This window comes from Melanostigma gelatinosum (assembly GCF_949748355.1).
Source record: "Melanostigma gelatinosum genome assembly, chromosome: 2".
Taxonomy (NCBI): domain Eukaryota; kingdom Metazoa; phylum Chordata; class Actinopteri; order Perciformes; family Zoarcidae; genus Melanostigma; species Melanostigma gelatinosum.
In genome coordinates, this window is record NC_136635.1 from 27,821,224 (window position 1) to 27,845,353 (window position 24,130).

The 24,130-nt window shown below is 41.7% G+C and overlaps 1 protein-coding gene across 2 annotated transcripts in view; it reads left to right on the forward strand.

The window, feature by feature from the left end:
* coro2ba (coronin, actin binding protein, 2Ba) overlaps positions 1-24,079 on the forward strand; it is a 36,138-nt gene extending 12,059 nt beyond the window's left edge. The window contains exons 1-12 of one of the 2 annotated variants that reach the window (XM_079290777.1): positions 7,119-7,256; positions 10,468-10,668; positions 16,079-16,195; positions 16,936-17,085; positions 17,668-17,832; positions 18,983-19,099; positions 19,204-19,308; positions 19,991-20,087; positions 20,235-20,347; positions 20,701-20,791; positions 21,241-21,380; positions 21,997-24,079. In XM_079290777.1, the coding sequence (XP_079146903.1) occupies positions 7,242-7,256; positions 10,468-10,668; positions 16,079-16,195; positions 16,936-17,085; positions 17,668-17,832; positions 18,983-19,099; positions 19,204-19,308; positions 19,991-20,087; positions 20,235-20,347; positions 20,701-20,791; positions 21,241-21,380; positions 21,997-22,131 (1,446 nt within the window). In that variant the 5' untranslated portion in view covers positions 7,119-7,241 and the 3' untranslated portion in view covers positions 22,132-24,079. Of the gene's footprint in view, positions 1-7,118; positions 7,257-10,467; positions 10,669-16,078; positions 16,196-16,935; positions 17,086-17,667; positions 17,833-18,982; positions 19,100-19,203; positions 19,309-19,990; positions 20,088-20,234; positions 20,348-20,700; positions 20,792-21,240; positions 21,381-21,996 lie in introns of those variants that run through there. The other variant, XM_079290778.1, reaches the window with a different exon arrangement.
* The last annotated feature ends 51 nt before the right edge of the window (positions 24,080-24,130 follow it).

The window sequence follows — 24,130 nt, forward strand, 5'->3', positions numbered from 1 at the left end:
TGCCAATAAAGAATCCCTCGTGGAATAACGGCCAAAATTAAATATTAGTCCACAGAGGATAGTGAAATGAGGTCTTGTGTATTACAGCTGCCTGCTTTAACTGGGACACATAGGTCTGCTCTACTGTAGAAGTCCAATTGACAGGCTGGCAATATACAGATCAATGCAACAGACTGGAAACATGTGCATGAGTGACCATTGATTGATATCCAACTCATCCTGCCATGCGAGAGGCCTGCTCTTATAAACTTTACAATAAATGGAACAAAATATAATAAGCATACGGAGGCGTATGGATGTAGAATGACAGCAGCATTAGTACTGCAGTCCTGTGGTTAGATTTCTCGGGGTGATCTCATCAACAGAGTGGCTCCTCTGAAATAGGTCAAATTCACAACACATTAACCTTCACCCACATATGGGAATACTGTCATTTCAAATGGTGCTTCACAAGCAAACATGTGTGCAAAAGCGATTACTGTTGCCTGTTTCTCTTTCTCTTTCCCTTCTGTGTGTGTACATTTTTGAAGTGTTAAGTGGGTATTCCTTTTTTCCTCTTCTTTTTCTTGATTGGAGCAGAAAGCTGAGAAAGACAATATTGAAGACACTGGAGAAATGATACCAGATGTGCAGGAGTGCATGTGTTTGTTTTAAACAGCACTATCTCAATACACATCTTGCCATCTTCACACATGATCTGCAGCGGCTTGATTTCTACACTATAATTGTGGTTTAACCTGCTTACTGCGCTAGAAAAACCCATTAGAAGTCTTTCGTCACAACCGCTGCTCTGGATAAACAGGAACATCTGGAGTTTCCCTGCCCCCACTCTAAAACTGGCAAAGGTGCCAACATTACTGCAATCGGTTTGTCTCTCACAGATTTGCCCTTCTTTGTATCCTGTCTAGATAATAGGCTGTGACATGTGACATCATTCATTTGCGTTGAAAAACCAACAGAAGGAGAACAATCCTGTGGCCCAATTAGCCCTCTTAACATCAGGAAGAAGCTTTATCTTGGTATGCTCTCTTAAATTTTACTGCTGTTTAATTCTTGTCCTCTCAGGAAATTCCCAGAACTGTTTCGTCAGAAAAAGCCAGAGCTACTGCTTGTATTTGACTCACAAGAGGTAATTATGATGCCAGTCAACGTGCACCCTCAGCAATCACCTTGAAGTTTTGGAGCGCAATATCTTAACAGATCTGAAATCATAACCAACCGAATGATTAATCGTTCCACAGAAATGTTTCTGACTTCAATGATTGATTTCAATATCTGATGAAAGTGCTCCTGCTTCTTTGGCTCAGTGTCATTTGGCTTTCTCAATTTGAACCACCGCCAGAGGGATTTCATTTCAGAGCTGATGAGATTTGTGGACTATGACATGAATCAACTTTCTTTGGTGTCGCTTCCCCAAAAAGTCTGGAAGCTTTCTCCTAAAGCACAATTTCATTCATCCTTACGTATTAACTTTGCTCAGGCAGATGTCCACCATGTATTGAATGGAAACTATGGTTCAAGTTGTGTCTTCAAACGGCAACAAAATCAAATGATTTCAGCTTTTGCTGCTCAACTTTTATATCAAAGTATAATCTGCAGGTATGAGGATGTAGTAAATAACAGCTCACTGGCATTACATCTGAGGGAATTGACAAAATAAAGATTAAGTTTAAATGCTTCTTGGAAGTTGATTTTTTTTTTCCGTCATCATTTTGATGCTTCAGTTGTGAGATTTTAAGATACTTAAATATCAATCCATTTATCTTCAGACAGTTTCAGCTGGCTCAGAGCGGTGTGTGCTGCAGAGCAGGCAGGTGGTCTGACAGAGGGGAGTTAATCTCTGTCTGGTAAAAAACCTCCTCTGCTCCTCCTCTCTGTCTGCTTTGTTTCCTTTGTTTCTTTCAATATGTCATCATTCTTTGTTTGTCTTCCTCTGCCTTTTCTTCTTCTCTTTTCTTATCTCGTCTTCTCCTTCACCTCGAGTCCCTTATTCTCTCTTTAAGGCAGCGTTCACCTCACGTCATCTCCTCTTTTGTCACTGTGCCTCACATGTCCTCCTTTGTGTCTTTGTTTCCTCTGGACTTTTCCTTCACCTTGAATCCACAACCCCCCCTCTATAACATTCGGGGTGTGAAGGCCAGCTCGCATTATTGTGCTCCAAAAAGCACGTGGCAGAAAAACCCCTGGGGGAAAAGGATAGGCAAGCACAGGGGAGATTATTCATTTTAGACCATCCTTCTGGTTTTCGATGACTGACCTTTTAAGTGGAATTGGAAATAAATGTGTCTGTCTGCGTCTGATTGTGAACTGTCGTATGTGTACACAGGACTACAGCACTGTATAGATCCATAATTATATTAGCTGGACGATAACACTGCCGTCATCCACGTCCTTTGACACCACGGGGCGATGGAACGATGGATTCCGGGACACCCAGTCCTTCATGCGTGTGCTCTGATAAGTGCCCTTCAGCTGGGTTTCTGGGTTTCCTGTCCTTGGGTAGTGGCCTCATTGCACCATTACAGCTGCTTAATGGGGCTGGCTGAAGGCCTAAGAGCTGCCATTAGCCGAGCTCCTGCATCTCCTGTCATTATCGCTGAGTAATACCCTATCATCATGAACGCACACTCCAAAACTCAAACAGCACTGGCAGCTGTTTCACCATCTATCTATGGCACAAAGTAATACTGTATAAAGTCATACTTAAGTAATACTTAGGTTTTTTTGTTTGTTACAAAGTTATTAATAAAGATGGAGTCAATGAGTTTCATGGTTGTGTTCCTGTATATAAGGTTAAACGTACTACTCGTGGAATTTTGACCACTAGCTTTTGAGCGGTTTTTGACAATATTACAGTGGCAACAATATTTCCTGCTCCTTTCTGCTCTTTTTATCCAATGCACTATATACGGCACACCGAGGCAGTGGCTGGCACAGTGTGTATAACAAGAATACAGCCATGCTAGCAGCCCTGTGAGGCTGTGTTGATGCAGACTGCTACTTTTAGCCTTATGCTCACAATGGCAACGGCTGAGCACCTTTAAAATAATTAATATTCATACCCAAGTAACTTTGAATATCTTTAGCAACTAAACTGATAGTTAACAAGTCAAAATTCCAGGTCAACTTCCACCATGGCAAATAGGTTTTCCTTATAGTAAGATTTATTGAGGGGTTTAGTGAGGGGTTACATGATATATTTCACATTTCTACTGTGCTCAGTGATTCAAATAATAATAATGTATTTTTTAAAAAAGCTCAATCCGCTGTGGATTTAGCCTGTCGTGATAGACAATGTATTTGTTGTAATGCATAAAGTGCACTCAGCCCCATGCACTCAGTATGTTTTGTCAATCTGTCTGTCAATCAGACATTCATGGTCCCTTAAAGGATGTAACACACTGACTTTAGTGGCCTCCTAACTAGGGTGTGAAAAAGGGGTTTTCTCACCTCCCACAGTGTCAGGTCACTGAACATTTCTACCAGCTACTCAATTATTTTTGTCTGCCACTTCTGAAGTCAATGTAGAATGTTTAGAATGACAGTTTTTAGTGCGTCTTCTTAATTCAGAAATGATTTGATGGACAGTAATGGGCCCGATAATGGAGACTGAGTGTGTTCCAAAAGCTCATGTGACCTCTCTTTTTCAACTGATTGAAATGAATGCAGGCTCCAAATATAAGATTACCTTTCCAACATTCCTGAACTGGCCATCTGGAAAATCCGACAACAATCCAGATGGACCGATTCACTTTGGAGCAGGTGTGTTGAATCTATTCCGTTCTGTTTGACTTTACCTCCTCTCGCCACTTGCTCACAGCTGCTATCGCCGGCAGAGTTGGCAGAGCCTTCCGTTCACTAATGTGTGTATGTGATGCGGCAGGCAAACAGTGCATGCGTGGCTGTCTGCATCAGGCAGTATGCAGTTTCAGCTAATTGTCTTATGAAGTAAGATCTGCTCTATACGTGGGCTTTTCGACGACTGCTTCATGGAAACTTTGAAGTGTGCAATGAGGTGCTAAATTCTCCTGTATTGACTGACAACTGCCGCCGGTCATTGTTGCCAACTGTAGAAATGAACTTGATTTGCTTAAAGCATTGACGTCACGTCTGTTCCACTGGCTTCAATGCAATCTCTCATTCAGCGTTTCTTTCTGGGTAAATGCAGTGTGTTCCTGGGATTTATTTTCCATATTACAAGACAAGTCACATTTTGTGAGCACGGAGAAAATGTTGCAGTCCTCATCACTGTAATATTCACCAAAGCCATAGTCTTAATGCTTTGCAATACATGCATTTGATTTGTCGAAAAAATCTGCAGCAAAGCTCTGTCCTGCAAAATCATACACAGTTGTCAGCATGTATTTTCACAAGGGAACATTGTTGTTTTTATCTTTGCACAATTTTTGCATCCTTAAGGTTTTACCCAATCTAACGAACTGCTGTCAAACAAAACAAAAGAATCAGAAACAGCTTTATTGGCAAAGTATGTGTACAAATTCGACTTCAGACAGTTTTTGCATTGCTCTGTTTACTTACACAACATGAGTCAACAGTTAACAAAGACAACAAAGCTGGATGAATAAATGTAGGGAATAGACAAGAATATTTGGTACACAAATATGTGGAAAAATAGTTGTCAATATAAATATATTTAGAAGCTACCAATGACCAACGTCAAAGCACAAACATGTATATGTACAGCATGTAGGGTTTATACAGTATATACTGCAAGAGAGCCTGTCATTACTGCAAATTTAGACAATATTCATATCTGAGAAAACCTTGTGAGAAACTGTGACTTCTCTAAGGGATAGGGTTAGGGTGCTGATTGTCAGCTGATAACTACTGGGTTGCAAACAGGCATCAGGCATTGCCATCGTAGTGTAGAAAATACTCCAGCGCTTTCAGCCGAGCTGTGACACTTCCTGTGTGAGATCCAGCTTCCCGCTGAGAGAACATTTGGTTAAAAGAACCAATGGGATATCTCGCTTATTGTGGTATTTACGCCTCACGGAGAGATGGGAAGTCATCGTGAATGAGTGGGCAGTGTCACTGCCAAGGGAGAGGAGGAAAACACTGAACAGGACACGGCGACTTCTGTGACGAGCCATGCAGTCGCCCTGCGGATTTCCCTTTTGTGTCTATTGAATGTGAGCTCCGATGGCTCTACTTCCTCATTTGGCACCGACATTGAGAAAATCTTGATTGGAATAGTTTAACCCATGGATGATGTTTGAATGGCTTTTTATGGTTCATAATGAGTCAGTAAGCTGCCATTTACTGTGTATAGTTCGAGAAGGGAGAGGACGTTGGACTGCAGCTGGGATGCCGAGAGACGTTGCTGTTTTGTGGCTTGTTACAGTTATTTTGTGTCTTACAATACTGTTTTTAACTGAGACACAAATATTTGCTGCTTTTAGGATATTATGAAGAGGTTTAACACCCCACAGAGAGAGGAGGAAAGAGAAAGATTGAGTGTGCACAGAGCAGCAGCAGCGTCTTGAAGCAAGACGTAAAAAAAAAGAAACTCGATAAACACACTCTACTCTCTGGAGTGGTCTGCCTTGAAGCTACGAACACACCAGTAAATATACTGCTGCAAACACACAACACATGGTCGGACATGGACGCAGGCACAGAAACGGACACACGTGTACAACACATGAAAAAGACACAGAGACACACACACACACACCGAGGCAAAGAGGCCGAGGAAAAACCACCTTCACATTGGACCTGCGGGGCTCCACCTACATTTCAAACACACAGACAACCATCAGGGGATGCAATCTGCACTGTAACACCTGCCTCTGTGCATCGATCTGACCGGGGCTCGTTTCAGAGGAATGACTCCAGGGTTTGTCAGTTCGTCATTCACACAATTATCTCCATTTGAATATGGGATGACAAAGACATTTTTAGGATTTACAGGTTGTCTAATATTAGCTTGTCATTGGAAAAGTGCACATCTTCCTGGCAAAGATGTTTAGTCAGCATTTTTTATATGATTATGTATATATATAAATGTAATGTAATAATAGGAACAAACACTAAGGCTCAAATTAACTTCAGTTATTTCAAGTGTTGTTGATACATTGAGACTCTGGTAACATAGCGACGGTAATATGTGTGTCAAAGATCTCATTAATGACTTTATATGCGTAGCACTAAAGTATTATTATCACTGTAACAAAATAAATAGCTAAAATAGACTTAAACACCAAAGAACATTTGTTAATTTACATTCTTGTAAAGCTTAATTGAACATACATTGTTTCTACATTTTTTTATAATAAGAGCAGGATGAAGTAATTACTCATAATAATAGAGCATGAAATCACAGCCAGATCTTTTTTGAGGAAAATGTGGAAACAAAATGCAAAATGTGAACGCTTTACCTCCCGTACAATATAACAGCTAACTTCAATGATCGCTTCACTTAAAAGCTAAGTTCATATCATTAAATGCTGGGAAAAAAATGTTGTCTGCCTCCTTTTACAACACTAAGATTGTTTAAAGAATTACATGAAGCAAAAAAATGAAAACTGACTCAGAGACATGATGATGGATTCCTTCATATAGCTACAGTACATAAGCTTTATGTGTAAAATACAGATACGGAAGAGTTAGAGGACATTTAGTTTTAGCTGTGAGGCAACTGTAGATTGTGCAACTCCTTCTTTAGAAGATGTCTTCTACATTCCTTGTCAATAAATGTTTCAAGATTTAAAATGTTTTATTGCGAGAGAAATTCGGTAGGTTTCACACCTGTGGAGTAAAAGATAAGAGTAGCGATACGAGATTGAAAGGCGGGAGGATGGGGGGGGGAGTGAAACACTGCTGGTGGTGCTGGGAAGCTGGGAATCAGCCCAGAAGGGCCTTGAGATTCCAAACAAGCAGTGTGTGGGAGAGGGAAGAGGATGAATGGCTACTACTGACTGGAGCAGGAACTGTGGCCGAGACAGACAGAGACAGAGGGCCGGCTGAGTGGCAGGATGGGAGAGGAGCAAAGAGAGGGGGAGTGCGAGCCCTCCAGCTATCAGTACCAGTAGGAGGAGGAGAGAGAGTTTAAAGGCGAGGTGGGGGGGGGACAAACATGAGAGAGAAGGAGGTAGAGCAGACATAGGATCGCCTGCTTGGATTTGAAGGGGAAGGAAGGAAGAGGAGAAGCCCGGCTGAGGACGGAGGGTGGATGTTTGTAGAAGGCCGCAGCAACACGGCGACTTTAGTGTCACTGTATGGACACTGGTAAGGTAAGGTGACATTTTCAGGGTCATTACGAGGACATTAGTGTGGCGCACAGATATGTATGTTGGATATGAAGGGGTCTTTATTTGAATCCAACTTGCCGTAGAACTTTTCCTATGGTGAAAAGATGCAAAAAACAACAACAACAAATGTCTGCAATGCTAAGAAGGACTGTTTAACCTGAGAGGGAGTCTTACTCACAACGCACAAGTCTTGTGATCTGCACTCTCTTCTCCCAGTTGTGTTTTTGTGTACGTGCACGCCGCTGCTCATGGTCTGTGTGTGTGTGTGTGTGTGTGTTCCTATTGCTGCAAACCCTCGTGAGATAAGAAAGACACAGATATCCTCTGTGCCGTATCCCCGGTACCAATGAATGAGTCTCCTCTTCCCCTCTCCTCCAACCGTCCCTCAGGCCACTCTCTGCTGCTCTTCTGTTCTACATTAATTCTTTAACAAGCTGCTTTTATGCTGCTCATACAGACATGAGGCTTCAGAGCAGACGATCGGGGCTGGACCGGGACGACGGGGAGATGTTGATAGAATCATGTTGGGCTGCAACCGAACGGTTATTCACATGTTTTCATATTGCTTGTTTTTTCTGAGCAGCAGTCTAAAAGTATGTCAAATAACATGATATAAAACAGAGAGAATAATTAAATCCTCACATTTAACAGTGGTTGGTAAAAGTACTTAGATCCTTTACGAGTAAAAGTAGCGATACTTCAAAGTACAAGTACTCCATTACAAGTAAAGGTCTTACCTTCAAAGTTAAAAGAAAAAGTAAAGAAGCAAGCTATCAAATACCAAAGCAGTTGCTAAGCAGAATGGCTGCTTTATTTATATGTATATTTAATATGCATATGAATAATATGCATTAGGTGTACGCAGCATTTGAGTTAATTTCAACTACTTCATGTACCGTTGAGACTGATTTATTCCAGATATTTTCTTTATTTCGACAATGTTTTCTTTTGCTTGTTTTTCATTTTGTAAGAATTTGACAACACTACAGGCACCTCGGGTCTGTTTAGGTAGGCAGGTATAGGACCAGAGCAAGAGCGGCAGGAGGAGCCATGATTTCTTTGTTTGTTTCTTAGGATAAATAAACCACAAGAAAACAGAAACATCTGCAGTGTGTACCAGTGGACATCTTTTGTCTGCGTACATTTCATTTTGGTTTGAAGTTAGTTTGATTTAGAATCTGGACAAAGAGCCAGTGCAGGTTGCTAAATCTATTCCAATACATCATGTTTTATAGATGTTTGTAAAATCTTAATCGAGAAGAGTAACTACTAACTGTATGTAGTGGAGATAAAAGTCCAGTACCTCCCTCTGAAATGAATATTATCTTTCCTCCTTAAATTATTTAGTAATAGTTTCAGCACCGTATGTAAAACACTAAAGAACTGCTGTGACACTGTACAATCAGTGGTGCTGTAATGCTGCTGCAGGCTCAGCACAGCTGCCACTGTTGAGTGGAGGGCGATGCGATCCCCCACACTACTGGAGCATACTGGATGCCATTTCTCCAGTCTGGTTTGAGACAGAGAGGGACGGGGAAAGACAATGGCAGCCGCATGGTCTGAGGATGTTTCTATTTGCATGTGTACGCCACTCCCACCAGTTCCCCTCCACATCCCAAGAACAATGCTGAATAGAGGATTGCCCGATGTCATCCGGCACCGCTGCTGCTGATCTGACAAGAATCGTAAATCCCGTGCCGCCGGATCCTGTTTTATAACCGATACAGTCCACCAATAGTGTCACTGGAATTTATTCTCACAAACAGATCCGGTTTCAGAAGATTTCTGAGAATGCAGCCACATCCATCAGCGAGAAATGACACCAACTTCTGTCCTCACGGGACAAAGGGCGTTTGACGTCCACTTCCTGTGACTGGGTCAACCTTTGAGTTCGTGTGCGGGGCCTGCTCACGCCAAAACAGATGAAGAGCTCCATCAATGCATTCTTGTGGTGGAGTGACAAACAAAAGAAGCGTCTTGAGTCAAATGTAACCACTTCTCTTTTGTTGTGTGTGGTGACATGCAAACAAAGGCTGCTTTTCTGTAGTACAAGATCCACATGCGCCAAAATACTTCAAAATGTCATTTTGGTTTCCACAGCTGTCTTTTTTTGTGATTATGTTAGTGGGAAAAATATATTTACTACACATGAATCACAGGCTGTAAGGCAACAGTAAATGATGTCAACACAGTTTCCACCCAGTTCTCACCCTTTGAAAGTGTAACACGCATGATCAATTTGGACGATTTCCCGCAACTGTATGTGTGACAGTCATCATGGCTGCACAGATGGGCCAGCCCATCCTGCAACTGTGGGTTTGGTGGAAGGGAAATTGACATTAGGCTTCATAAATTCTGTGTGCATTATCATAATCATGTCAAGTGCAGATAGATAACTTTTTTAATTACAGTGTGTCTTTTTGTTAATGATAAGCCCCCAGCTTAGCTACATGCTATACGTCTGTTACACTGGACACACTGGATAGTACATGAGCAGGTTTTTCATCCGAAGGATACCTGTAGTTCAACCACAATAAATTCAATGTACAAAATACTTGTTCTGGATGGCAAATCCAGATCAGAGCTGTTATTATTTATTGAATAAATAAAACTATATGTTGTACACATTTTTATAAGAGTATGAATTGAATTTGGTGTTGGGTACATATATTTTTCCATCTAATTTCAGAGAACATCAAGCCACTAGGCAGTAAAATGCAATACTTTTCAAAATGTACACATTGACTGGGCAAAATAAAGAAAACGACTTCCACTGAAGTTACACATTTATCTTTATGTCACATGATTCAAACAAAACTGAAAACTGAATCTTACTTGAACAGGCTTAGAAGAGGCGGTCCCTGAGACAATCCTGAAAATAGGAACAACCCGGGCAAATTTGGCCTATTTCACGAGTTGCAAAGCAATCCTTATCGCAGACATGTTTGTTTCTGCACCTGCTTCCTCAATGGTGTAACATACTGTATGCGTCTTCTTATCGGAGGAAATGTTCACTTTTCATTTTGAAGCCTTTATCTGTCGATACAGATGACGTGCCGGTATCATGGTGCATCCCGAACCGATAAAGAAGTGCACCTGGATATCCTGATGATGCACCTGGATATCCTGATGATGCACCTGGATATCCTGTAAAAGAACAAACAACTAATACACGTTTGTGTATATTCCTCAGATGTCGTGGCGTCCGACCTACCGAAGCTCCAAGTTTCGAAACGTCTACGGAAAAGTGGGCAACCGGGAGCACTGCTTCGACGGTTTCCCCATCACCAAGAACGTCCATGACAACCACTTCTGCGCCGTCAACTCCAAGTTCCTGGCAGTCGTCACCGAGAGCGCCGGCGGAGGCGCTTTCATTGTTATACCTGTATCCCAGGTAACAGGCACCGACACACTCTTGATTTGCTTGACTTGGGTCATGGATGAATGGGGTCCTCCCCCCTCTTTGGAGACCCCTGAGGTTATTTTGTCCACTTGACTGTACAATTCAGTGTCGGAGGAGATATGTGATGTGTCTCTATTGTGTGTTAAAATGCTCATTTATTGTTGGCCCTGCTTAGTGAACAATCACGGCTTCAGTGGCTCACTGAGAGTCAAAGCATTTCGGATATTGAGGTGTTTTATACTGTGTGTCTGTTAAAGGTTTAGACCAGAGCACTGTTGTTTCAGCTACTTGACAGCACAGTTGGATCTGAAGTTTAAAAACAGTTTTCACACAAATCCACCACAGACCCTCCCTGCCTTCTATTGCATGCCAGCCTTTAAAAACTCAAGCCAGAATTTAAAGCCAAAGTTGTAACAGGGTAGATTTGCCAATAGGATCACATAAAGGCACACTGGTGTTTCCTATAAACAAGACAAACGGGCACTGTTGAAATTGAAAGCGTGAAATTATTTTTCTCATTCTAGGAAAAAGGGAATGCATTTATTTTGACTTTACATTCAGCAGAAACATTCGGCTTTCCTGCCTTCGCTGGATTATTCATTACACAACAGCAGTGCAGATGTTAATGGAAGATAAGCCTCGCAGTCACACATTTTAGAGGTATTATGCAGATAGTAGAGTGATTCATCTTCCAACAATATTTAGAGTAATATTTCCAAGAACTGCATTTAACTGTAAATGCGTTTGCTCACATTTTATGTGGCGTTGATATTAAGTTTGACATGAAGAGTATAGAGTAGTTTCTAAATGTTGCCTGTCTCTTTAAGAGCGACTCTCTCTTGGCTGATCTGCAGGGTCGAGTCAAGCTGTCATCAGGTAGAATAAGTATTCGGTAAGCTGAGCAGTAAGGTTGTGTGAGGCAGGGAGACCTCAGCTACATTTTACTTCACGTCTTCATTAGTTTAAGGTGTTCAGTCATGGAAAAAGACATGCGACTGGCTCTACATGATAGAGTGCTCCAGGAATGAGAACTAAAACCCAGAAATGAGTCAGCATTTTTAAACTTCTGGTTCCCTCATCTCAAAGTCAATGGGTTTTTTGAATGGGTTTTCGGTGAGATGTTACATCGTTGGTTTAAAGTGCTGCAGAACGAACAGTGTCACATCAGCAATCTCTGTCCACTGTTGCGATGCCGTATCATTGTATATACATAACATCAGAGTACATAACAAGTGCTCACTTCATCTCTTGATATATCCTTTCAGAAATTCATTTAAGCAACGGTGCTTTTCATTTCGTCCACCGACACTGCTTGTACCTCAGATGGGGCTTTTAAAATTGGTGAAGCTGAAGGTAATACACAGAGGTCTCTAGGCTCTCTTTCTTTATGAACTTCACTTTGTTTTGAGCTTTTGAGCATGAAGAAGAGCTGCACAGCATCATATGATTAAAGTAATGCTCGCTGGCATCATGTTGATTTGTAGCGCTCGTAAATACAGAAAGAGAAAGTCATATTGTCTGGTTTCACATGTGACTACCAGGTGACCTATAATGCCAATACTGATATTATTTATATGGTATAGTATCATTTCATTTTAACTATAGAGGATTTACATAGAAAGACATTAATAGATGGCATGTGTCAATGTTTTTTCCCCGGTCTGTCGAGTCATGAAGAACAAAGACTTATGTGTGAGAAGATTCCCATGTAGTGAATATAAAGAGAAGAGCTGATGTTAATAGTGGTTTTATTTTAAAAGAGGACTATCATTTGTGGATGTCAGCTGGATGTTTTTATGGATTAATCTCAAGAAAGTGAAAATAATCTGCACTAAACAACGAGACAATCTTCTGTTTCATGGCATCTTCTGATCGTAGGGTTAAAAACATACATATTGCACATTGTCATCTACAGTAACTAGTCAACCAGTGATATTTTTCATGCTGTACAAAGACTTTATCCATGACCATAACTTACTAAACATAACATGAAGGCCATAACTCGATCGATTTCCTCCTCGTCAAAGTATTTCAGCACTCCAGCATTTCCTCTGGGTTCTGCTGAGTTGACGAGTTCAGAAATGGCATTCCTCACATTCAGCAGCTCAGATGACAGCTTCTGTGGGATGATGGCTGCTGTTTCATGCAGTATCCTGCTGTCAAAACAACAAAAGAGCAAACGTCTTTTCTTTTCTAAGGTGACCTTACACTTTGTGAGGCTCCAAATGTTGCCTTTTTTATGGCAGCGTCCAGAAGAGGACCTGTGTTAGGGAAATGTTAGGATCAAAAGTAAATCAAGTGAATGAGGTTAAATCTTAATAAGAAGGAGGTACGCAGAGCGATTTCACTTTAATTATTTACTTTCTTTACTTTAATTAATTGAAATCGCTAGCTGTCATCATCAGAGGCAGTCTGTATTCATGTATATGAAACTTAGAGCAGGTAGAAAAATGACAAACAAGGATGAAAATATGAGCACTAAAGGAAATGAAGTCTTTACACAAGGAGCTCATCCCGCTCCATTAAAAATACAAACCAATCTGTGGAGGCTTTGGCTAATAGCAAGGTGTGAGAACGACTGACATATTACGCTGACAGCCGGCGAGACGGCCATATGGCTGCCCCCCCCCCCAGACAATTTCACGAGGAAGTGGAAGAACTACCGCTGGCACCACCTGGCACACACACCAGCCCGGAAATCAACACATGAGGTCACAAACACCTTTTCATCACCTCAGACAAAGAACGAGGGTGCAGTGGGTGTGGTGCCTTTGTGCATCACTGCTGCCATTACTACTGCTATTATACTGTCACCGAGACTTTTATGATACAGTGCGTGCAGTGTGTGAGTTGCATGACTCAAGGTCTCGATTATGTAGTTGATAGTTGACAGAAAATAAATCTGCACATTTTTTGATAATCATTCAAGGCATTTTTCCAGCAAAAAAAAATGCCAAATCCTTTTTGGTTCCAGCTTCTCAGGATTTCCTGCATTTCTTTGTCTTATGTGATAGTAGAATGAATATCTTTAGGATCTGAACTGCTGATCGGGAACAAAAATAGAAATACGTAGACATCACCTTGCTCTCGATGAGGATTTTTCACTTTTTTCTGACATTTTATCGTCCGAACGACCAATCAAGTTTTCAGGAAAATTATCAGAAGATGAATCAACAATTAAATCATTAGCTGCTGCCAGCTAATATTAAGGCATCTATGAAAGTAATTTCCTGTGTACATGCTTTAACGCCATTTCTAAAAAAATAAATTTACGACATATTGTGCAGTTTGCGCAAAGTCATGAACAAGGATGTTTTTTTGCAACAGTTTATTCAAACATTAAGTTAAACCATCACTTTGAGTTGATTATAAACGACTCTAAACAGCGATCCAATGACAACACTGCAGACTGTGCTGCTGGTGCATACAGCATGAACGCAGCATCAGCACGCATTGGACCATTTAACATGTGATACAACTGAAAAAGCATGACTCAGCATGTTCTTTTCCCAGTGAACAGTAAATTCATTAGAAAGAAACCGACAATGACAGCAGGATAGAAAAGACCCAATTGTTCATCTTCAACTTGTCTTGAATCCTCATTAGTTGTTAATTCCCTCCTGTTCTGTAATTCATTCGTTCATATTATTGCATCTTATAGCCGGAGGAGTCGTAGAATGCTGCTGTCACAAGAGGATGTACCGCTACTGTAACCATAGAACCGCCTCGTGAATGCGGATTTGTTGGGAATTAAAGATCAACATGCGTTGGTAGCAAACACAGTGTGGTGCTTCTGTGGTACCGGGCCTCCACAGCTGTGTTCGTCTGAAGACATGAGCTGCAGAAAGACGATGAGGCCTGATGTAGATGTCTCTTTCCTGCCAGTCATCCAGACAAACGTCAGCAACTATTTCCACTCAGATTCTCTTATTTATATTCTTTGTGGTAGAGGAGCGATAGCTGTCTGTTATTTATATCATGATCATTTCTGACTCCCCCTAATAATACCTCATGAACCCTCTGAACTCTGTGGTTCCCAACAGGCGTTATTTTTCTGCAGGTAATTAGTTCCACCTTAATGAGGAGTCCCTTATGATCGCATGTCATTCATGTTTTGAGGCCGTGTTAAAACCGGCCAGTCACTGTAAGATTTCTAAAAAAAAGACAACGCGTGGTCGAAACTTGGCATCAGCCTGGCTTGTCTTTTTTTTTTTAATTGTTCTTACTTTCCTGAAATCTTTACGTCTGTACATGTAGGAGCAGCACGTCAAAGAGCCTTCAATGCTAACTCGAGTCGAACTCTAACTCGAGTTTATGAAACATTCTGTCTCGCGCCGTCACACTGTCTCCTCTTAAACTGATGTCCGTCTTCACTGTTGGCAGACATTGGTCTCTGTTGGTTTTCGGCTTGTGTTCCTCGTCTTGTTAACACTGACTTCAGTGTCAGACTTCAGCATCTTTGCAAAACATATTTCTGTGAGCAGACTTCCTGCTCGCTGCTTTTTAGTTTTGGTGACATCCAAAAAGTATTTATTGATCTGCTTTCTTTTCATGTATATGTTGATAAGTGATGCATCTGTTATGTACTGTATGTTGCTGAGATTATATTGATAGGAATATGCCAGCTATTTGTCAGTAGCAACTTTATCTTGTTAATATGGGTAAACACTAACTAGCCGATGACTCATTTTCACCCAAAGCATTAGTAAGGATGTGTGATTGTATTTCACCATTTTGCCTCCTGCTGTTATAAAATGAAATGTATTGTTTTTAGTTTGGGGGAGTTAGAAAATGCATCATTTCATATCTCTTTCAGGATTATGGTGCATAGATGCTGCTAATAGCATTTTATTATCGATATATATATATATATCATATTTTAATGATTTTACAGTAGAGTTCGTGAGACTTGATAAAGCATCTGGAGTGAATATTCAGGGTTCAGTGAGGACAGTCCATTTAAACATGCGGGATTTCATGACCCGACGCTCCGAAATCAATCTCTGAGGAAATAGAAAAAAGAGGTCAGTGGATTTAATTGACGTAAAACATTCATGACAACATGACCGACATTAGGAGCTTTGCGTCAGCTGCTGTTATGAGCCACTGCCCCTCTGTGGACTCTGCGGGTTATTGCAATAACACTGAAGTGCCTCAGATGTCCCTGTACAATAACCAGGTCTGTTTTTGTTGTCTATCAAGTCGGCTCACATATTTGATTGAACTTTTATTACATTATGTTGGTCTTTCATGTCCACGTTAAAAGAAAGAAAAGAATAGTTTTGTTCAGTGTTGTTCTGAACAGATGAATAGAGGAACTAATTATTTACTCAATTCTTTTGCCGAAACAGAAAAAGCACAGTAAATGTAAAATAAGGAAGCTTCTGTCGCTCTGTTTCAGTGTGGTCGTCTGGACTCTCATTACCCAAAAGTGTGTGGCCACCAAGGCAATGTACTGGACATCAAGTGGAATCCCTTCTTTGAGAACATCATAGCGTCCTGCTCGGAGGACACCTCGGTAAGTGACCCGCTTTCTTTCATTTGTAATGGTGTTTAACAGGTATCGGCTCAGGCCTCAGGGTGATTACAGAGGGTGATGGTGCTGTAGGAAGATGTGACACAACATACTGTATCTGTGAAATCGTGCGTTCGTGAGATGCTGAGGTTCATCTCGTCATTATGACCAGAGGGCCTCTGATTCAGAGCGTGAGTACTGGACACACGCTTGTGAGTGGGTTTCGTCTGGCAGCTGCTCTGGTTGTTGCTGCTGTTGTGAGCCAGTGGCCTGAAAAGGGCAAATAAAGACGGATGTGAAATGCTTTTGAGCAAGGCACAAATCCACCAGCGGTTCGGTAACCGACTGCATATTCTTAATCTCAGATGTTACATGACATATGCTAACAACCGTGTGCGCCTGTCACATTACTCTACCGAGCATAGTGAAGCCACAGTAGCACTGTGTCCTGTGTAGTACTTTCACTTGTTGAAGCATAATCTCCTCTGGTCCAACACAGAGCGCCGTAATCCAGGCTAATCCTAATGCAACGGGCTGCATTGATACCTTGTGCTATTTTTGATCAGAGGGATCTCTAGCTGCGTCATGCTGATTGTAGATTGGAGCTCACATTAAACACAAGATGAAGAGGCCTCTGACTGAAGCATTACACCTTCAGACCTCTTCTATGAATGTGTGTGTGCTCTTTATGATGAGGCACCGTGTGTTCCTTTATGTTCACCGTGTTAATGTGAACGTGGCAGGTGCGAGTATGGGAGATCCCAGAGGGCGGTCTGAGACGCAACATGACGGAGGCGGTGCTGGAGCTGTACGGCCACAGCAGACGGGTGGGTGTGATCGAGTGGCACCCCACCAGCAGCGGCATCCTCTTCAGCGCTGGCTACGACTACAAGGTAACACATCAGTAACTGCAAACAGAACAAGCTCAAGTAAGCACTGACAGCACAGTGACTTGACTAATGGGTTAAAGGGAATACTCCCTCTTAGATACTCAAATACTGTCAGATATTGTCGATGTGTGTCGTTTAGCTCATGTCAGGAGTTACTTTGTAATGTTTTGTCACGTTTTTTATGAGATAACCGTTGATCTACAACAAATGAGTCAAACTATTATAAGTTGATACATTTTTAAGGCATTATTTGATGGTTCTATTGTGAGGACTTGATCAATTTCTTCATTCTATATCATTGATTATTGAATATTCTGGGTTTTAGTCAGATACAACTTGAAGTCTATAGATGATGCCTTCGGCTCTTACAAATTGTGCTGGGCAATTTCGCTATTTTCTGTCATTTTATAGACTGAACGATGATTTCCAAAGAACACAGTTGGGATATTTAGGCTCTTATTTCACTTGATGTTTCCACACAACAATAAAAGTCAAATTCCATTCAAAAAACTGACAACAGAATCACGTCACTGATTCAAGCCTCGCAGCCATCTAACAGCTGCACCCAAACGATCCTTCCCTCAGATCCTGATCTGGAACCTGGAGATCGGAGAGCCGGTGAAAATGATCGACTGCCACACGGACGTCATCCTCAGCATGTCCTTCAACACAGACGGCAGCCTGCTGGCCACCAGCTGCAAAGACAAGAAGCTGCGCGTCATTGAGCCGCGCTCCGGGGCCGTCCTTCAGGTCAGCGGGACGGGGCCGGTGGTTTTATGCACATCAAAGAAACAACTGTTTCTATAATGATCCTTTAAATTGTCTGGTCTCTGTATACACTGTGTCAAATAATAACGGTGACATGATTCACCTCTGCTGATCCTCTTATATACCACATGATTGTAACATTATAGTGTCCACATAATAGTAGATGACAAGTTCATCATCAAAGTATGTGTACTTTTGTTTACTTTTGGTCTGAAGCTGTTTTTCATGTTTTGTTCGTTCAAATTGAGGTCAATCTTAATGTTGCAGCATACTGTGATATTTTACACAACAGGGTAAAAGTTTCATGACAATTCCTCCACTCACAAAGTGAGGTCCATAAAGAGAATAAAATCCCAGTTTAGTGTGGAAGAAGCTGACTGGCCTGCACAGAACCCTGACCTCAATCCCATCACACATTTGGGATGAACTGGATCGCCGACAGCAGGCCTTATCGTCAAACATCAGCACCCGACCTCACGAATGCTTGTGTCTCTGTATCTCTGCAGCCTGGTTGCAAAATCATTGTGGAGACCCTGAAACCTGAAGAGTGGCTGTTATAGCAGCAGATTGATGTTGATGGTTTTGGGAATTTGATGTTTAACAACCACATAGTGTAATGCTCAGGTGTCATATATGGACATATCACCTCTTTGGTTCTCGAGCACGTCTCGAGCCATTAAAAGTCATTGCAGAAATTGCAGCTTTCATTTTTAAAGCCAAACGTTTGGTCAAATAAAATGTCTTATCTGTAGACTGTAGGTTACTTCAATAATTCAAGAATATTTACTGCTGTTAAATAAAACAACAAATCATGAAATACAGATTTACTTTCGAGAAGACTCCAAACAAAGCAAGTTGTTAGCTTTTGTATTCAACTATAAAATCTGCATGGAATTATTCAATTCTTAATTCATGCCGTTAAATGATTGAAGGGTCCCCCATTATAGAGCCAATGCCTCTTGGGTGTTTTAAATATTCTAAATCTAAATCATCTAAAAAATGTATTTGTATCCTTTCTCTGTATTGTCACAACAATATGATCGTCCCAAGAATACATACTGGTAATAATATACAGTATAAGAGAACCTTGCATGTATCATTAATGCTCTGTCTTTGTGTGCTGCTCCACCAGCAAGCCAGTTGTAAGAACCACCGCGTGAACCGAGTGGTGTTCCTGGGCAACATGAAGCGACTGCTCACCACAGGGGTTTCACGCTGGAACACCCGGCAGATCGCTCTCTGGGATCAGGTCAGACAATACCTCCATATGGCTGCACGCAAGTAACGCCAGAGTGGGTGGAGCTAGTGTGTGTGTGTGTGTTTAATGCCCAGTGTGTGCGTTGTTCTTCTCAGGAGGATTTGTCCATGCCAATTGTGGAGGAGGACATAGACGGCCTCTCAGGACTGTTGTTTCCCTTCTATGATGCCGACACACACATGTTGTACCTGGCAGGCAAGGTCAGCGCTGATCCTTACTGGGTCACAAGGAATTTATTTTTCAGGACTGTCAAATTTCTCAGATTTATCAATTTCTCATCCACATTGAACTCTTGACATTTTTCCAAGTTTATCAAATGAACAAAACTGTACAGCTTTGTTGTCATTGTTATGAATTTAGCTGACAAGGTAACAGGATAAAGGCAATCAGTGCAAATCGTATATATGGCAAATACCAAACAAAGCAATGAACTCCAAATGTTAACAATGCCTTTTATTTAGTGACAAGAGCATACATACTGAATTCACAGAATAAATAATAAAAAATGTGGCCGTTTTGCATCACACTATCAAAAAATATAGAGGAAGTTCCTCATAAATTAAAGTAACACATTTCTCACACGTTACTGCACTGACATGCAAAGAGAAGTGCTGTAAGGTTTTTATTTGTTTCTGTGTGTTTTTAACTGGCAGAGATGGCTGCTCAAAGACCTTCATTTTTAGTGCTCTCGTCTTCAATACCCACCCCTTAGTTTGAAAGTAACTTCAAGGATTTAAAATGCTGGTAATCGTTGCATAGCACCAAATCCGATTAGGCCGCACTTAAAACATTAAGGAGCCAAATGTAAAAAATGTGACTTGGTTGAAACTCAAGCTACCTCTTGAACTGTGGTGTAATAGACACATTCTGGTGCCTCGGCAGGGGGACGGCAACATCCGTTACTTTGAGATCACCACAGAGAAGCCATACTTCCAATACCTGACGGAGTTCCGGTCCCCGGCCCCACAGAAAGGCCTCGGTAAGTCATTTGTTGGCCAGTAATATATGATCTCTCCTGCTATTTTTCTCATGTCGATGTGACTTCAATTGGCCGTAAATTCCGGGAGAGTACGTCATGTTGTCAAAGCGGCTGTGTCAACCACGCGCTCCTTGTTCTTGTCTGCAGGTGTGATGCCGAAGCACGGCCTGGATGTGGGAGCTTGTGAGGTGTACCGCTTCTACAAGCTCGTCACTCTGAAGGGTTTGATCGAGCCCATTTCCATGATTGTCCCAAGAAGGGTGAGTGGGAAGGAATGCATGGAATGAAGTGATCCTCCTCCGTTTTCTCATTATTAATCATTCCTGCAATATGTCACATTTATCCAGCACATAATGGGTGAAAGAGCCATAATGTCGTTTTTGTCTGATTGTAATCAACCTTTTCCTGGCAACACTTGGACATACAGTATTCTGGCATGTAATGAGCAGAAATACAGAGCTGAGAGCTAACAAGGACAGATGCAATTCATCTGAATGCAAATAGAGCATACCTGCTTTGAGACAAAGAAATCTTAAAACCCAGTAATATGACATTTTTTTCCAGATTCCATATGAGTAACATGAGCATACCTGTTGTGTTTCCTGGTTTCCAGTCGGACACATACCAGGAGGACATCTACCCCATGACAGCAGGAACAGAACCTGCGCTGTCAGCGAGTGAATGGCTGAGCGGCATTAATAGAGGTGAACAACACGTCACACACACACTGGATTAGTTTGACTCTCCTCTCCACTTTTTGCCAAATACAAACCAATATCAGGCAAAGATCTGAATCTAATACCAGCATATCATCCTGCGTTTGGTGATGCAATGTGCTAGAAGTAATTTCTTAGGGATGACAAATATTTAAAGATACCCTAGACTCAAAACATGTATTTTTGTTATATTTATGTCCCCTAAAATGTCTGAGCATGACTAAACTGACGTGTGTCTGTGCAAAGTGTGTCACTGTGGTGCATGTTTTCCCTCCACTGAAGGGGGAGATGTCAATGCACATCTCTAAAATCTGAAATTCATGCAGACACATATTGACAGGGAAAGTTTGACACAACAGCAGGAAAACAAAACTGAAACCTCCAAGTGTTTTTAGAAGGTGGATTTTCATATGTTTTTGCTCACTTTTTGCAAACAGACCCAGTCCTAATGTCCCTGAAGGAGGGTTACCAGCGACCACACCAGTTAGTGTTTAAGGCCCCAGTGAAGGAAAAGAAGAGTGTGGTAGTGAACGGGATCGACCTGCTGGAGAACGTCCCACCCAGGACAGAGAACGAGGTGTGTGAACAGCTCATGTTGTGAATCGCTTTGCACAACTCTCATTACTCTACCCTGCTGCTGCTCAATCACCTCCAAAACACAACAGCAGGTTAAAGTCAAAATCAAATGGATTTATTATCCAAGAAGCATAAAAACAGATACAAACAGTTACAAACCGAATCACACAATTATTAACAAAACAAACCTACATATATAAAATCAAATGTGAGATCCAATCCGAGCCACCCAGAAGGCTGGTCTGCCTCCTCGGTGGCCAGCAGAAGATCTGAAATCCCCCCAGAGTTTCAAACCCTTTGTCCCCTCAAAGTTGCATTCCTCAGCTCATCGATCAGCTCACTGATTGGCTGAAGTCCAACAAGCCCCACCTGGGCCTATGCCCCATTGTCCGAAACTTCACACCTCTCCCTGCCACTTTCACACCACCCCCACTCCTGCACATTCCTCAAACCCCATCTCCCAGACACTGAATGCATGAAATAAAACTTAAAACCCTCACAATGGGTGAAGAAGCGACTGTACACTCTCCAAATGTCCCGTCTTAACGGTAGTTTTCCATGCTTGAATGTTAAAGTGTATTTTTTACATGCACAAGCTCTTGTTTTTCTTTTCGTAGCTCCTGCGGATGTTCTTCCGGCAGCAGGAAGAATTGCGGCGGCTAAAGGAGGAGCTGACCACCAAGGACGTGCGAATACGCCAGCTGGAGCTGGAGCTCAACAACCTGAAGAACGTTAGCCCCAACAACGTCTGACCTCTCAGCCTCCTGGACTGGCAAAGCTGCTTCCTTTGCCTCCAATTTCTGACCTCCAACAAGCTTCTGAGCCCTCCTATGCCTCTTTTTTGATAAATCATAACTTCATCCCTGCTGCCCTGCATAGTGCACACAATAATATGATAAGTGGTGGATAATGGCTTAACTGGTGCAAGTACTGGAATATTGTAATGATGACAAATATGATGAGTAATGGAGACAAGGAAAGAGTTCAACTCCATTTAGGTATTATCTAGTTTTACAACTTACTCTTGATCGTTTCTGCCAGACCTCCTGAGAGTTTGTCTCACTGTGCCTACCCTGTCATTCACGTGGAAATACCTTAGTCACCGTTCAAAAACAGCCCCTACACTCCTGATGACCAAACCACCATCTAATCCTCGTTTTCTGAAGCAAAACTAGAGGATCAAAAGACCGTCACTGGCTCCTGTTTTCCTTCCACGAGGCCTTAGACCCCGCTGCAGCGAGCTGCAACCTCATTTCAAAATGGCTGACACGTGAAATACTTTTGAACCTGACAGACAAGACAAGCTTTTTTCGGACACGGATCATGTTTTCCACAGAGCCGCTCATCCCGTAGCTTCTTTTCTCACCTACAGATGTTGCTGGTTATAGTTTGACTTCACAATACTGACATAGCTACCCGAGTGCAGCCTTTCCTCCTAAGGAGAATGGAAGAGTTCATTCACTGTCAGTGTTTTGTTTATTTAAATATTGGGAAAGCAGCAGGGGAGACACTGATCCACTTATGTAACTGGAATAGAGTCTCAAGGGAAGCTTTGCAGGCTGTTATTGGATTTTACGGCTCATTTTGAGGATGGAGGAGCGTAATGTATATTTACTTCTATTTATTTGTCACGTGTTACCTTTTTATCGAATAACATGTCAATCTTTTAATCCCATTGTTTTTGTATGATGTGGCTGCGCAAGTAATGATGCTTGATCGATTTTTTGCTGAATGTTTCCGATTGAAAAGGTGCAAGATTTGTGTGAAACTGTACCTTTGACGGTATTCGTTCTTTTGACTCCGACAATGTAACTGCAATTAAGGTATACAAATATAATCCTGCCTTTTCCTAACAGTACAGAAAACTGTAACAATAACCGTCCTTTTACATTTAAAACTAAGTTAGTCACTATTGGTGAGATGTGTAACTGTAGATGTGTAATTTTGATCTGTAGCCTCCAGGTCATCTGCCTCTCCTCCTCCACTTGTACCACCAACACACTGCAGTTTAAATCACTCGGTTTTACCATTTCACAGTTTTTTCCTTGTGGGCACCAGTTCCACATGAGATTGGCTCTATTATGACAGCCAGGCACTCAAGCAGTGACCAAAAACTATTCTTTGAATCCAGGCCCAGTCATATTCAGCCTTGTGTTATTACAGATTCTGCTCTCGATGGACTAAGAAAAGTAAAGATGAATCTGCTGCACGAGCAGCAAGAATGGAATTTGAAAGAAAGTAAAAAGTCGAGGTGGGGACGTAAAGGGTGCAACGCTTTATAGCTTCCGTTAAGAAACAAAAACATACGAACCCTTTAACTGTTGACTTGAGCCACTGACACATTCATGGTAAATGCGTATGTTTCTTGCAGGTAAAGTTAAAAGGCTACAGTGAAAGTAGACAGTGGGAAACAGATCGACCAGAGATGGAGCAGCTGGAGTTGGGCTGGAGTTGTTACGTCAGGGCTTCTCATGTAGGTGTACTGAGGAATAAAACCATCCACGCAGCCGGTAACTCTTTAGGAAGGTACAGGACAGACAACAGGTTTTTAAAATTACTCTTTTTGTACATTTGTTGGAGGAATTGTGTTGAATTTTGGTTTAGACAGTAGTACCATGGCAGTTCCAATCAAGTAAACCCCAGCTTAAATCTTCTAGGGTTGGTCTTTGGTAGTACTTTAAGTCTTGTTCAAAATAGAGTAAAAGTACCAGGTGTCACTCTGCTGAACATGCATCCGAGATGAGTTTTCCA